At 32.6% G+C, this 15,020-nt stretch overlaps 1 protein-coding gene across 1 annotated transcript; it reads right to left on the bottom strand.

The window, feature by feature from the left end:
* Positions 1 to 4,392: 4,392 nt before the first annotated feature.
* On the bottom strand, positions 4,393 to 13,273 carry LOC134249698 (ribosomal protein S6 kinase-related protein-like). Its single transcript, XM_062732043.1, has 14 exons — positions 13,117 to 13,273; positions 12,653 to 12,850; positions 11,003 to 11,086; positions 10,452 to 10,520; positions 10,243 to 10,315; positions 9,792 to 9,899; positions 9,640 to 9,680; positions 8,372 to 8,399; positions 8,180 to 8,269; positions 7,967 to 8,055; positions 7,526 to 7,636; positions 7,156 to 7,257; positions 6,720 to 6,821; positions 4,393 to 6,585 (listed from the first exon to the last, which is right to left on the bottom strand). The coding sequence occupies exons 1-14, from the start codon at positions 13,174 to 13,176 to the stop codon at positions 6,535 to 6,537; spliced, it is 1,206 nt and encodes a 401-aa protein (XP_062588027.1). The 5' UTR covers positions 13,177 to 13,273; the 3' UTR covers positions 4,393 to 6,534.
* Positions 13,274 to 15,020: the final 1,747 nt, after the last annotated feature.

The raw sequence follows: 15,020 nt of genomic DNA, 5'->3' as shown, positions 1-15,020 counted from the left end.
AAAAAACGGATATTTTCGATAAAATTGTACCAATATATAAAACATATTGAAACCAATATTTATGTTTAAAAAACATTTTAAGAAAAATGAATGTAAAATTAATTTCAAATTAAAGGGTTTCAAAAATTCAAAGTTTTACTTCTTAACCATAAAAAGAATCTACGTGAACTTTTATTATATGCTATATATCCATGCATTATACTTGTGGAAATTATCTCTTAAGGGTTGGGTTTATGCCCTTTTAGATAAAATTAAAATAACATTACCAAGAACAGTTGATTTCTAGTACCATACCCGTACTGTACAATGCCCATTCGTCTTTATACACTATCTTAACTGTTTGGAAAACACTCCAGGAGAGTCAGTTTGAATATGATAAATCAGTGATAAAGATAATTCTACATATAAATTATATACATTGTATGATTCAGGTGGTTGCTATTTAAATGAGTGGATTTAATTATGGAATCCCAAATAAGCTTTCAAGCCTGATAGGCCGTAAACTTTTTACACTCTTTATTCATCTAAAGGAGAAAAATGTTAAGCAAGTACAATTCTTTGTCTCTTAAATGAAAATATGTGGAGATAATTATCAGTATTCGAGCTCAAAAGGCCATTAAACATTACAAAATAGGAGCAGAGCAAACACGGACCTCCAAAACATCAGAGGTGGAATCAGGTACCATGGAGGAGTGTGCATTTCCTGCCTACCAGTCACACCAGCCGTGTGTTCCTTATATCATGATCTGGAAATACTAGTAACAGGAAAAATCCGTGGACAGCTCATTGTGTAAATAATTGCTTAGCAATCAGTATGAAAAAAATCAGCATTTGACTTAATAATTAATCTTATACATGTATATCGACCATAGAGCTTACGAAATGATGACTTTAAACAAGTCTGCTTATATTCTTGCTTAATCAACTTATTTGTCAATAACCAACCTCGTTTTAGAAATTATTCATACGTAGAACATGCTCTTGCGTCTCGAATCAACTGAGAGATCAGAGAGATATAAACTCCAAATTCAGATAATGAATGTATATATTGCTGTATAAGTGCATAAGTAAATGAAGTTGGCGATTGAAAAGTTGAAGTCATTACGTTTATCATAAAGCTTTGTTGTTAGATAACCATTCACGTCTTTTCCTGGTAAAAGATGTTCAAATATAAGTAATAGTCCACATATGAAACAGATGTATCAGACTCTGCGGTATCTGAGGAAAACCTAAAATTGATACTTCTATATAATCACCTATTAGTGAAAGATCTTGACGAGAGCTCGAGACGCTGCAGATAACCCTTCTTATCTTTTGCTTTTGGGCTGGAGAATTGAAATTTATAATACATAATGGGAAGTATATCATGAACTCTCGATATCTAAAAGTTTTCTTTTATTGAAATTTATAATACATAATGGGAAGTACTAGTATATCATGAATCACTTGGTGTTATAGAAATTGATATTCGTCGATTCCAGGTTCCTTTGGCAATGCTTTGCCCTTCATATTTCTTCCCATCTTGACTAAGTTTCTATCTGGCTTGAAAAAGTATTTGTCACCTATAACGATCTGACTTAATTTTGGATTATCCATGGCACCTGATTCCCTCTCTGATGTTTAGTGGTCCGTGTTTGCTCTAGCTGCTCCAGGATTATGTTGTTTTAATGAAATTTTGAGCTTATCTCCACATATTCCATATCTCATTCATTTTCAAAAGTTTTTTTTGAAATTTTGTAGATGATCTATTTTTTTTATGGTTATCGATTTTGGATGGTTATGGCATTTTTAAATATTATTTTGTAACAATTCTTGGCGGTCTTTCAAAGACAATTGTTTTACCCTCTTAAAAATATCCACCATCTTTTTTAAAAAATCTATTCAAATAATTTCTCTATAAAGTTCATTAGAACCAAGGTACAGCAAGCAAAAATACTATCTTCTAATTTTATATGACTCACGACTTCGACATTATGTCAAATGTATTTGAGTTGGTAAAATGCAGTGCAATCGTCTGAGGCACATGATTATCCATTTGAAAGTTTTTTGTCACAATAAAAGCTATTCTTATTCTATGACAACCAAATTTACCATCAAGTTTATATCGGATACAATATCCTTATAAGAAGAAAACACTTGCTGTGGCCCTCAACTCGATATTTAGATACATTTAACAGTAGTTATTCCATTTATATGGCGACAGGATATATTCCGGTGAACCTAAAATAATAGAGTACAGGGCCGGGAACATCAAGATCCGTCTCTAACTTGGATATTTAATTGCAGAAAGGCGTCAGTGGTAATCTAACAACAAAACTTTATGATAAATGTGATGACTTCAACTTTTCTATCAATAGCAATATATCCTCAACACCTGCATAGGACTTTTATGTCTCCCATTTGATTTGATGCACAAGAAGTACAAATAATTTTTAAAACGAGGCAAGCTACTGACAAACAATTTGGTGAAACAAGAATATCAACAGTCTCGTTTCAAGTTATTTCGCAAATTCTGTCATTGCAGATACAATAACCTTGTCAACAAATACAATCTGTGATAAAGTCGAAAGCTGACTGACGTTTTACATACCGTATAAGCAGAATTTTTGGGGAGGATTTAATTTTGCCATTATTAGCGAGGGTACCAAGATCGCTAAAATTGAATATGGCTAAAATTTAATTGCACTTTATTTGTAATATCTTCTTTAGTGAGCTTTTTAATTAAAATCGCTAAAATTACATCTCGCTAAACATTAAATACCAATTTTTAAGGACAAATCGCTAAATTTGTGTTTCGCCAAAATTTCCACTTATACGGTACAAATAGATAGGCCATTATTTACACACTGAATTGTCAAAGATTATATTTTCGTTTGCCGAATCATGGCAAGGAGCACACCGCGGGTGTGAACACTCAATAAGTTATGCTTTCTCCTTCAAGGCTCCTAATACCAACTCTTATTTTTTAAAGATCCGTGTTAGTATTGTTTTCATGGAAATTCGATCTTGAATACTGCCATTTATCTCCATTCACCCATATTTATAACCCTCACTTTTTAGCTCATCTCGACGAAGTTTGGGGAGCTTCTGTGATACCCTCGGCGTCGGCGTCCCAGGTTAAGGTTTTTGGAGCAGTTCTCTTTTTAAGTACTTTTATGCTCTATATTGATCAGACATGCATGGAAGATGTTTCTAGTGTGTTTCATTGTACCAGATAAGGTTTCAGATGCTGCAATTTCAGCAAAGGAATGACCAAGTTAATGTTTTTGGAGCAGGTTAAGATTTTTGGTGCAGTTTTTGGTGTAGGTCTTATTTCCAAGTAACTATAAACGTTGACTAAACTTGCAAGGATGATACATCAAAGGATGCATACAACCAGGCTAATCTGACCTACATTTTCCAGATGAGTGAACAGGTTAATTTTTTTTTGGTGTTGGTCTCATTTCCAAGTAATTATAAGCTCTGCATGGATGATACATCTAAAGATGCATACAATTAGGCTTGATTCGGATGCTTACATTTTCTGGATAAGTAAACAGGTTAATGTTTTTGGTGCAGGTCTCATTTCCGAGTAACTAAAAGACCTTTGATGACCAAACTTGCAGGGATGAAACGTCTAAGGATGCACACTACCAGGCTTGCTTCTGATGCTGAATCTGACCTACATTTTCTGGACGAGTAAATAGGTTAAAGTTTTTGATGCAGATAACATTTCTAAGGAACTGTGAGCCTTATGTGGAGCAAACTTGCATGGATAAAACATCAAAGGATGCACACTTACGGACTTGCTTCAGATCCTGGATCTGACTTACATTTTATTGATGAGTGAAGAGGTTAAAGTTTTTGGATCAAGTTCATTCTAATATGCCCTATGTTTGAGCAAACTTGCATGGATGATACATCTAAGGATGCAAACTAATAGACTTGCTTCAGATGCTGGATTGAACATTCATTTTCCAGATAATGGATCAGGTAAAATTAACGGATGCAGGTCTATCACCAAGCAACTATAAGGCCTTAGCTATATCAACCATGCTTGCATAAATGATGAATTAAGGGATGAACACTCTCAAAATTGCTTCAAATGCTGGATTTGTATTACATTTTCTTGATGGGTGGCTAGTTTGAAGTTTTTGGGTAGGTCTATTCCCAAGTAACTGCAAGTCCTATCAGATCAAAATTACATAAATTTTGCCTTTTGGGATGTAATCTTTTAGAATGTTGGTTTATTGCATGACTTTGCCTTACTTTAAGACAACATTCGTTGAGGTGAGCTCTGTAATCTCTGATTACCTATGTTTAAAAGTAGGTACAAAAATAAACTTACTTGACATTCTAATAAAGTTATTAATTAAACCTTATAAAGAAAGAAAATACAGAAATACACAGAAGAGCAGTTCCTGAATAATTTACTGAATCAGAATGTCATGTTTTCAAATACACTGGGTACATAATTCCACATTATCAATTTATTATTTAGCTGAACCAAACTATCATGTCGTTAAATGTTCTGTTCTTCATATTAATCAACTGTCAATGTAAATATTAGATATCATATGTGATTTATCAGTCCTGTATTCATTTGAACACAAGTTAATTCACAGCAAGGAATGTAGTTTTAAAATATTACTTTTATGATAGACACAGATTTCTAAGTTCATTGTAAATGTAAAATCTGTACAAGCTAGAATCGAAATATTTCAATATTTACTGAAAAGATTCTTTTAACTAATTATTATATGCAATCTACATCTGTAAAAAGTAAGTTGAATTGATGGTTTTCTATCAACATTTCATTCAGTTCATACACATTCATTTTTTCTTCCTTTCATAGACCCTAATTTCTCCTTATCAATATAAAACGTTTTAAAATCCTTAATCAAACGAGGGTTGCTGTTAGCAATATAAAAACAAAAGACATCAGATACATTTTCTGGTTAATTGTTTTGATTTTAAAAAATCAAATAAAAAATAAGCTTCTGAACAAAAAAAATGCATACAGTCTTGTAAAACAAACTTGATATCCTAAACTTTTCAAAACATTCTCAAATGAATAAAACCTTTCTGTATTGAATAAAAAACACTGAATTTGACATTGAGCAGAGTAAAAACAAACAATTCACTATAAAAAAAAAAATATTAATGTATTTTACACATATTTTTATCTATTGCTTTAAATGCAAGATGACAACCACTATTTGATTGTAATGGTAATTATTAGACACTGATATAACAATCATGATATGAAAACTACACCACTTGATATAAACACTACAAGTATACTTGTGTTCCAGCTTTAGGGGAATGTGTAGCATCAGTAATCAAATATTTGTTGAAATGAACACAATGAGAGGTAAAAAAAATACACTGATATCAAACAAAAATTAAACAATGACAAACATTTAACTCCCTGAATATAAATTATCTTGCTTAGTTTCCTAACAGTCAGCATTAAACATCATAAAACAACACACACCATGCATCTAATAATGTGAGACAAGACTGCACCAACTTAACATGGATCAATCCTTAATAATTGATTTCTCTTGTTATCATGCAGACAACTTTTGATTTGTAAAACACATCCATTCGTTGTTTAAACATCACGTACATCTGAGAGAAAATTGGTAAGGAAATACAATCCAGCAAAAAAGATTAAAGCTTTAGCCTTCACAGTCAATCAACAGTCATAATGATTTCTTATTTAAAAACTCAAATTCATTTTGTCAAAATTTAAATTCAATTAAAAAGAGAAGAAAAAGAAATCACTTCCATTTAAATGAAATAAAAAATATCAAGATATAAAATCAAATAAAATCATAAATAATTATTATTTAAATGCATAGTAAGTATACATGTAAAAACATTTCAACAAACTTGTGTATTATAGTTGAAATTTTAACAAAAAAAATTATAGTACAACATAGGCAAGAAACAGAGAAACCATGAATTTAAAAAAAAAACATGCTGTCGGTGAGCAGGTTTTCCTGAAATCAACAATAAATGGCACATTATATTTTGATTTTAAAATTCATGCACCATGAAAAAGACAGAAGTGTAAAAAGAAGATTAAAAAATCCTCTAGATTCATGGTAACATTAATTTCAAGCAGACTTAATTTGCTTGATAACAAAAAAAGGTGGTTTAAATTAATATCAGAGAAATGATTTCATTTACCAAGAACAGAAATGAATTAAACACTCTTTTGGTCATACTTTAAGATTATGCCATCACAGATGAAACATTTAGAGATTCCTTCATATTAACAATATTTGTCACAACCTGTCCAGTTAACATACATTTACAGCATTCTTTACAACCTGTTTAAATATACATATATGTACAAATGAAAATATGACAAACATGATCTGTGTGAAATTAAAAGACAGTGTGTCTAAATACCTTGTTTAAATAAAAAGCAATTGCACATAAATACTTTTACACTGCTACAGTTACTCATTGCTTGTAAGTTTTTCCTCTACGGGTCATGCATCTCATTGGTCCCTTTAATGCTGCAGGAATGACATGGATTTCTTATACAAACACAGCCTCTGTCTCTGGTGGAAGGTTCCACACAAAGTCAAACTGAAAAAAAAAATCATTTAACTTAAAGATTAATAAATAAATATAAGTTTGTGGTTATATATATAAATCTAATAAATTTTCTTTAATTTCTAATTCTTAATAAGTGTCCATGAATATCAATGTGATTTTCTTACCTGTGCAAATTCATCTTCACTCGGGGCTGGTTGGGGGGCATAACTATAACTAACCCCTGTCATTGGGAAAAAATCGTGGGGAACTATGTCCTTTGGTGACACCTAAAAAGGGTAAAAAGTTAAGTAAGAGCATATAAACATACATTTATTAACATTTTTCAACCTAACTAGTACTTAGTAATACTATATATTATAATGAGAACAAAAGGGAATGAACAAACACTTGAGGAAGCTTTGACTAGTAGCCATGTTTGAGAGCTCAGACACAGAAGTATTGAAACAGACATATAATTTATGTACAAATATTTATTGTGTCTATTCCTTTATGCAGCGGATATTGCTTACAGGATATCATTTTTTATCTCCCTGACAAGACTTTTAGATACATCATATCCAACCACAAAACCATGGGAGATCCTACATATAATTAACTAACCTTTTTTTCTAAAACAGCAGTAAAGTTAAAATTGGAGTAAAAGTTGGTATTTTGAAGAGCTAATAGATCCGTAAGTCTTTTGTCTGGATTCTTCATAAGAAGCTGTGAATAAGAAAGAAATACTTCACTAGTTAATATATTTACATTACAAATATAAAAAAAAAAATACAAATCGTAAACGTCAAGTTGTTTGTATAAAGATAAAAATTTCAGATTACACTTAAACACATGAAGTTCAGGTTGATTTTAAAAGTAGATAACATATTTATGACTTTGTTCCATTTACAGTTTAAACAATATTAGCATTCTTGACCAAAAAAAAGTCTATAAAAGTTAAGAACAGAAAGGATTCAAATACATTATCACTGACCTTATTGATGACCTCCTGAGCTTTATCACTGATGTGGTTGGGGAGTAAATAATCACTGTCCCACACAAGTTTGAGCATCTCGTCATGATCCTGAGCCCCCTCAGCAGGGTACTGAAATGTGAAAAAAACAAAAATACACTATAGAACTATCAGAAGAAAAAGTAATTCTCTAATATTTCTTACAGTAAATTATTGTTGTTTTCAATTTTTAACTGATTTTTCATTTAAAGGTACTGTTGTCCTATTAACCAATTAATTTCATCACTGTATTGGTCACATTCGAGCGGTTCAGGTATGGCTTAGAACTTAGGAATAATGCTAACTGTGATATTGTCAATTTAGCAAAAACCTTGCTCTAACTGCTAATCCTAAACAACTGAATGAAATAAAGAGAACCTTTAGGTATTTTTTATTTTAATTTATTTCAAAAATTGGACTTACCCTTCCAGCGAGTAGGACGTACATGAGTATTCCTAGGGACCACCAGTCAGCGGTGTGGCCGTATGGAGTGGTGGCCAATACCTCAGGGGCTGTAACAAGTTATCTCATGTAAGTATTCAGTCATTATAAAAGACAAGACCATGCAAACAATTAATAAAAAATGTACACTGTTAAAGGATGACTATGTCAATGAAGTTCCATCATATAATTTACCCATATATTGCAATGTTCCACAGATGGTTCTAGTCCTTTCTCCACGGTTTAACCATTTAGCTAAACCAAAATCTGTCAACTGGATATGACCTAAAATCAAAATCAGATCAGTTATAAATAGGAAAATACAAAAAAATATTTGTAAAGAAAATCAATCTTTAAATTTTCTTTTAGGAGGGCTAATAACATTACCTTCTGCATCTAAAAGTATGTTCTCCATCTAAAAAAAATGATGTAAAACCTTTTGATAATATTAAGACTTGTTAAAATATTACAAAAACACACACACACACACACACACACACACAAATTCTTTCACACCAGAATGTAGCTGTTCTGGTTTGGAGAGAGCAAAGTTAGAATTTGAATTGAAAACATACTGACTAATGGCGACTATAATTTTGTTATTCTCCAGATTCATGTCAATAACTTTTCACACACACAAAAAAATTGGAACACAGAATCATATAAATTGGCATTTTTTAAAATTACAATTACAGCAATGTTTCTTTGAAAAACTTTTGGGCAATATTAAAACTAGAATTGTCCAAACTGGACAAAATACCCCCCGCTGGGTTTTTCAGAAGTAGGTTTTTCCATAATAAAAATATGTATCAGACATGAATCATGAAATTTTTCTTCCAGTGACCTTGAAGTTCCCCAAATGACCTTGGGTCAGGGTCACGACACACCCTTGGGTCATGGGCAATCTTTGTGTGAAATGACAACCTACCAAGTTTATCCATAAGAAAGATATCGACAGGACAAGAATTATGAATTTTTTCTTCCAGTGACCTTGAACTTCCCCAAATGACCTTGGGTCAAGGTCATGACACATTCTTAGGTCATGGGCAATCTTTGTATGAAATGAGAACCTACCAAGTTTATCCATAAGAAAGATATGGATCAAACACGAATTATGAAATTTTTCTTCTAATGACCTTGAAGTTCCCCAAATGACCTTGGGTCAAGGTCACGACACACCCTTGGGTCATGGGCTATCTTTGTGTGAAATGAGAACCTACCAAGTTTATCCATAAGAAAGATATGGACGGGATACAATTATGAAATTTTTCTTCCAGTGACCTTGAACCTCCCCAAATGACCTTGGGTCAAGGTCATGACACACCCTTAGGTCATGGGCAATCTTTGTGTGAACTGAGAACCAACCAAGTTAATCCATAAGAAAGATATGGACCGGACACGAATTATGAAATTTTTTCTTCCAGTGACCTTGAAGTTCCCCAAATGACCTTGGGTCAAGGTCATGACACACCCTTAGGTCATGGGCAATCTTTGTGTGGAGTAGTAGATTCTAATGTCCCTCTGTAAGAAAGATATGGACCGGAGAGGATTGCACAGACAGACGGACAGACGGACAGACAGACAAGGTGATTCCTATATACCCCCCAAACTTCGTTTGCGGGGGGTATAATAACTGAACTTTAATGACTCTTTACCTTTATGTCCCTATAAATGACACCAGATTTGTGAAGATAATCTGCAACAGATATGATTCAAGACAGTGGATATTATAATAAACTTATTAATCTTGTATACTATTTCATTTAACTAGAATTGATTAAGAAACCACTTTAAATATTGAACAAACCTAAGACCATTGCCATTTCCGCAATATAAACTCTGGACAACATTTCTGGCAAGTAACCGTGAAAGGACCACAGAGTGAACAGGTCTCCATAAGGAACATACTCAAGCACTAAAACAAAAAATTATCTCCATATGCTTTAACCTTATAACTACAAACTTTTAACACATTAAAAAAGAACCTATCAAAGTATCAGAAGTAAAACAACAAAAAATTTAAAGTCCACAAATTATAAAACTGTGTTTTCATTATTAACACAATCTTATGATTTGTCAAGAATTTTATTTTTGTTGACTAACTTTTTATATTTAAAATTCTTTTTCCTATGATTTTAAAAATTCTGAGTGATGGTGTCATTTTCATTTATCCAGTAAAAATTCTTATGGAATACTAAAGTTAAATGCTCAGATCATACCAAAACTAAATAAGGAATAGGAAATATTAATTGACTGACCTATGTAAAGATACTTTTTGGATTGCCAGTATTCATGCAATTTTACAATAAATGGATGATCCCCAAGCATGGCCTGAAATTTAAAATTCAATTATCAAATGAAAAGTAAAAAAAGTAATAATTATTTTACCTGAAAATACCTAAAACTTTTATATATTTTATTTGGTCAATCTAAAAGCCTTATCTAAAATATCAGTCCAATCAAGAACCTGAATAGCTGCCTCATCTTTGCACTGTTGTATTGCTCCTTCCACAATAATCTGTGTTTTGCTCATCACCTACGAATGTATAAAGATGTGATATTAAAAGTGCAATGAAAATATTATTTTACAAATGAGCAACTGTACTTAATAGTTACCAAAATCTGATGGTATAGGTGCATTTCGCATCTTGTAATGTAACCCTCAGCAACTTGCTTGGCAATGGGTAACATAACTGTTACAATTACGTCACATGGGTGTTACTGTAATTTGTTCAGGGTTCTTCATACATTTCTCAATACATTAGTTGTGTATTTTGAAAATAAATAAAATCAAAAAAATTGACACCAATCAGATTAAAGCTTGTGTTTGATGTAGCTTGATTTAAAAAAAAATGACAGACAAAAGATGCTTGCAAATGCAGAAATAACAAAACTGTAGGTTATAAAGGACTATACGTGCATAAAATTAAAAATACAGTCCGTCCCACCCCACCCCAAGAAATTGAGATAACCATTGTTAACCAGGTAGGAATGAAACCCATTATGGTATTTATTTACCTTCATGGCATAATACTGTTTTTCATCCTCTCTGCGAACTCGCAAAACATTTCCATAGGCTCCTTTGGCTATAATATCACAGATCTGAAGAACATTGTACACATAATTTCAGAAAAGCAACAGAGGTGGGTTAAAAAAGAACTTGTACCAGAAGCTTTCAAACAAGAAAAATATTTCATATACCTTCTTATATTAGCTAAAATTTATTGATAAGGCCACACCAATAAAATTTCTTGTTCGTCGGACCTGCCCGCTCGTATTTTAGAGAAATGTAAAAAATAATATTATTTCAAATTTCCCGCTTCCGGAATTTTTCGTTCCATTTCCCGCCAGTTGAATCACAGTGCATGCAAGTTGTAGGTAGAATCGTTTCCACATCAGACAATTTTTAAACAGATTCCGTGTTTACATGTACTAATTCCAAGCTGTCGTAGATTAGCCAGATTATATTTAAACATCTTTGATACTTTATTTTAAAATGATAAATAGTAATGAGACATACTTGTCGACAGTTCTACAAAGTCTTATTTTTTTATTATGTGAAGTAAAATTTGGGGCGATGTTCAGCTTCTGATATTGTGCATAAATACAAAAAAATAATGATAACGGTAGTGCTGTTGTAATTGGACAGTTTTATGTGATTGTTCATAGTCTTGATCACATCACATTTTATTGATATGTTTTCAAATATATGTAAAAGATGGAGGTAACAAACACTCTTTAACAGTGATAAATGTCGGTGCCTAAATGTCAGGGATTTTCCACTCATTTTTGGGAATGGGGCCCAGGCCCTTGGAATTGGGAATTTTACGACATTTTATCACATTGGGAAATTTTATTGTATGATGTTTTTCGAGAAATAAATACTTAAGATGAATAAAAATTGATCTTTTACGTTGTTATTCAGAACTATGAATCAGAGAATTGATCATTATAATAAAGTTTTACCCAAGATTCTTCAAAATTTTGTTCATTTCATTCAAATTTCCACACCTAAACATGTTTATATTTTGTGAATTATGTTCAGGTTACCTTCTTGAGTTCTTCTTCTTTCAAAAATTGAATATAGGCAGTTCATTTTTGGGAAAAAGGGAGGGGTTTTGCAATTGGGAATGGGGCCCATATTCGGCCCTACACGGGGTAGTGGAAAATCCCTGAATGTACATGTATTAAACCAAGCAAATATTATACAGGAGAAAAAAACATGGATTCCAGAAAAGACCAAAGGTTTCGGGTGCATAGGAGAGTTTAAAATATTCTATATTACTAGGAGATTTATTTACAGAATTTTGTACCTTTATACAATGAGAAACCTGTATCAAATGCCCTAATGATACTCTAAACATTGGAGTATTGAAAGTCTTGCATGATCAGGGCAATTGGAAAAGATTTGGTAATGATTTACTCTAGAAATGTAAAGGAAAACAAAAAATATATAATCGCCCACTCCATCATTTCACTTCACCGCCTGGAAATTTTGTTGATAAAAATTTTAATATTATAATTATCAAATCACTCGCTCACCCCAATTTTTTGGGGTCAGTTGTCCAAAGAACAATAAATTTTATTGGTGTGGCTTAAGTAAAAAATATCAGATCAACAATGATTTCAATTAAATGCCTTTAACATTTCTTCATAACTGTAGGATACCTCAAATTCCTGGCCTTGAGCATCTCCCTTTATTGGGAAATCTGGAAGAAAGAGGGCCTCTACCAGGGGTACATTTAACGCAGGCTTTTCTGGAGTACTTATTGCTATGTCCAATCCATCCTGGGACTTTCCTCGAGTTAGCCTCGCAGATCCCCTATTTTTATCTCTGACTAGATCAGGATTGGTAACTTGTAAAAACTGCAATCAAAAAATATATCTATACTATTAAAATGACTTATGAAGATGTGTCAAAAATTTTCATTCATAAAACGAATAAATCATAGACCATACTGTCATGATTTTTCTTCTATCTCAAAAATCAGTAGTATTAAGGATTTTTGGTTGGTATTTCTTAGCGGTCATAGTGCGGGTGTCCAACTATACAAAGCTGGGGGGGAAAGACCAAGTATACTTCATTTTCTTGTAATCAGTTAACAGTTTCATAAAAAAAGTAACAACACTACCTGTGATTCGGGAACAGATTGTGCTTTTCTTAAAGGCAGTTTTTGGTTGTTGTTTCCCATAATACATGGGGTACATTATGGTAAATGTCATCGATTTTTAATAAAACATCGCTCCAGTCAATGAGTCGGCCCAGAACACAAAACAAAGTGATGCGGTAATTTTGGAATAACGAGTCCGATGTGTAAGACAGTCTTGTGAATGAGATCGGGATCGGAGAAGAAGTCTGACTTTTAAAAAAAGTAATAAATAAGGGTCCATACCTTCCAAACACTGGTGGGACTAGGACTAATGGTATAGTCCAGGAGCCTGTTTACCCCTGCTATGATGGCGTAGCCCTTTTCTATATAGGCTGCAGAAGCAGATTCAAGTTGTCTTTACTGACGAGATTAGAAATTAGTTTCAATGTTGGGGGGAAAAGGTCATTAGTAATGTGACAATGCTGTGAGAAGTTAAAAAAGGCTAGGATTGAAGTTATAGCACTATTGAAAAGTAAACCAGGGAACTTAGAGATACAAGGGATGTTCAATAAGTAATATCCTCAGTGCTCAGAAAGAAGCAAAATACGCTTTTTAATGATCTAGTCTTAATGATTCAACTGTCATGTTGTAAATTTTGTATTTACCGGGTGGAAGTAAATACAAAATTTACGATGTAAATTTTGTATTGACTGCAAATACAAAATTTACAATGTAAATTTTGTATTTACTGCCACCCGGTAAATTCAAAATTTACAACATGACACAACCTAAACAGTTAAGTATTCTCTTCTAATTAAAACAAATGTCCGAAACATTTTTATCCAATTTCTGATTGTTTTAGAACTCATTTTTGAGTATGACCCTTCGTAGACTACAATATGGCAGATCCTATGATTTCCTGGACTTGTTTCTTCTTTCCAATGGGTTTTTTTTTTAATCAAGTTTGGGGAAATGAACCAAATCAAAGGGAGACAGATCTGGCGAATATTGTTGGTTGGACAAAACATTAACTTCCTGTTTATCCCCAAAACACCTTTACTCTCCAAGGAGTGTGGATTTGGATGCTTTCATGAAACTAAATTAAGTAGTGGATTCCTGATTCTGGTTCCTTCCTCTCATAAACCTTTCGATTTTTTTGCAAAAATTTTGCTTTCTAGACTCGTCCAGATCCAGAAATTGAACTACCTCCTCGAATTAGAATTTAAGACAGTAGCATATAAAACCGTCCTTGTCCTCTTCGGTCTTTTCAGACCTTTCCTGTTTTTGTCAAGCATCTTATTATAAATTTGTTTTGAGGGTTTAAAACAATGGATTCAAGTTTCATTGTCTGTTTGATTTTCCGGCAAACGTGGATAACTACAATTTCTGATCTTTTGAATTAATTGTTTAGATATTCCTACACGCTGTCGTTTTCACTCATTTTTCAAAACATAGGGTGCCCATTGAGTACTAAGCTTTTTTACTGTCAAAAAGTTCTTTAAAATATTAGAACTACCCCAAAATCGACGCCTATCAAGTTTCTTATGTGTTTTAAAGTCAACACAATCAGTGATGATTTGTTGAATTTTGGGAAAAAGAACATTTGTTGTTGTATGTCCTTGTCGCCAAGGACGGTACTCACATTTGATGCCCCTTATATCATTATAGTTCACTGAAATCCACCTGCTCATGTGTCTATAAAACAGGCATTGGTTGCTGTAAATTTCACAAATTTCAGTGAAGATTTCTTTGGGATTCTTAACAAGTTTTACAGCAGCTATAACATGTATAATGAAGCGTTTCATTTCACTCTAGTTTTCTAATTCTCTACCATTCATTTTTAATGCAGTGTCTCGAATAACCCTTGTTTTTTCAGCTTCTCACAATAAAAATATCAGAGAAAAAGTGGTCACATAAACTGATATCAATTCATTAAAGATTCAACC

This window comes from Saccostrea cucullata, unplaced genomic scaffold, assembly GCF_032062105.1.
Source record: "Saccostrea cucullata isolate Sc308-1 unplaced genomic scaffold, CSIRO_AGI_Scuc_v1 ctg305, whole genome shotgun sequence".
Lineage (NCBI taxonomy): Eukaryota > Metazoa > Mollusca > Bivalvia > Ostreida > Ostreidae > Saccostrea > Saccostrea cuccullata.
The sequence above is the reverse complement of the archived record's forward strand: the minus strand, read 5'-3'. Positions and strand labels throughout refer to the sequence as shown.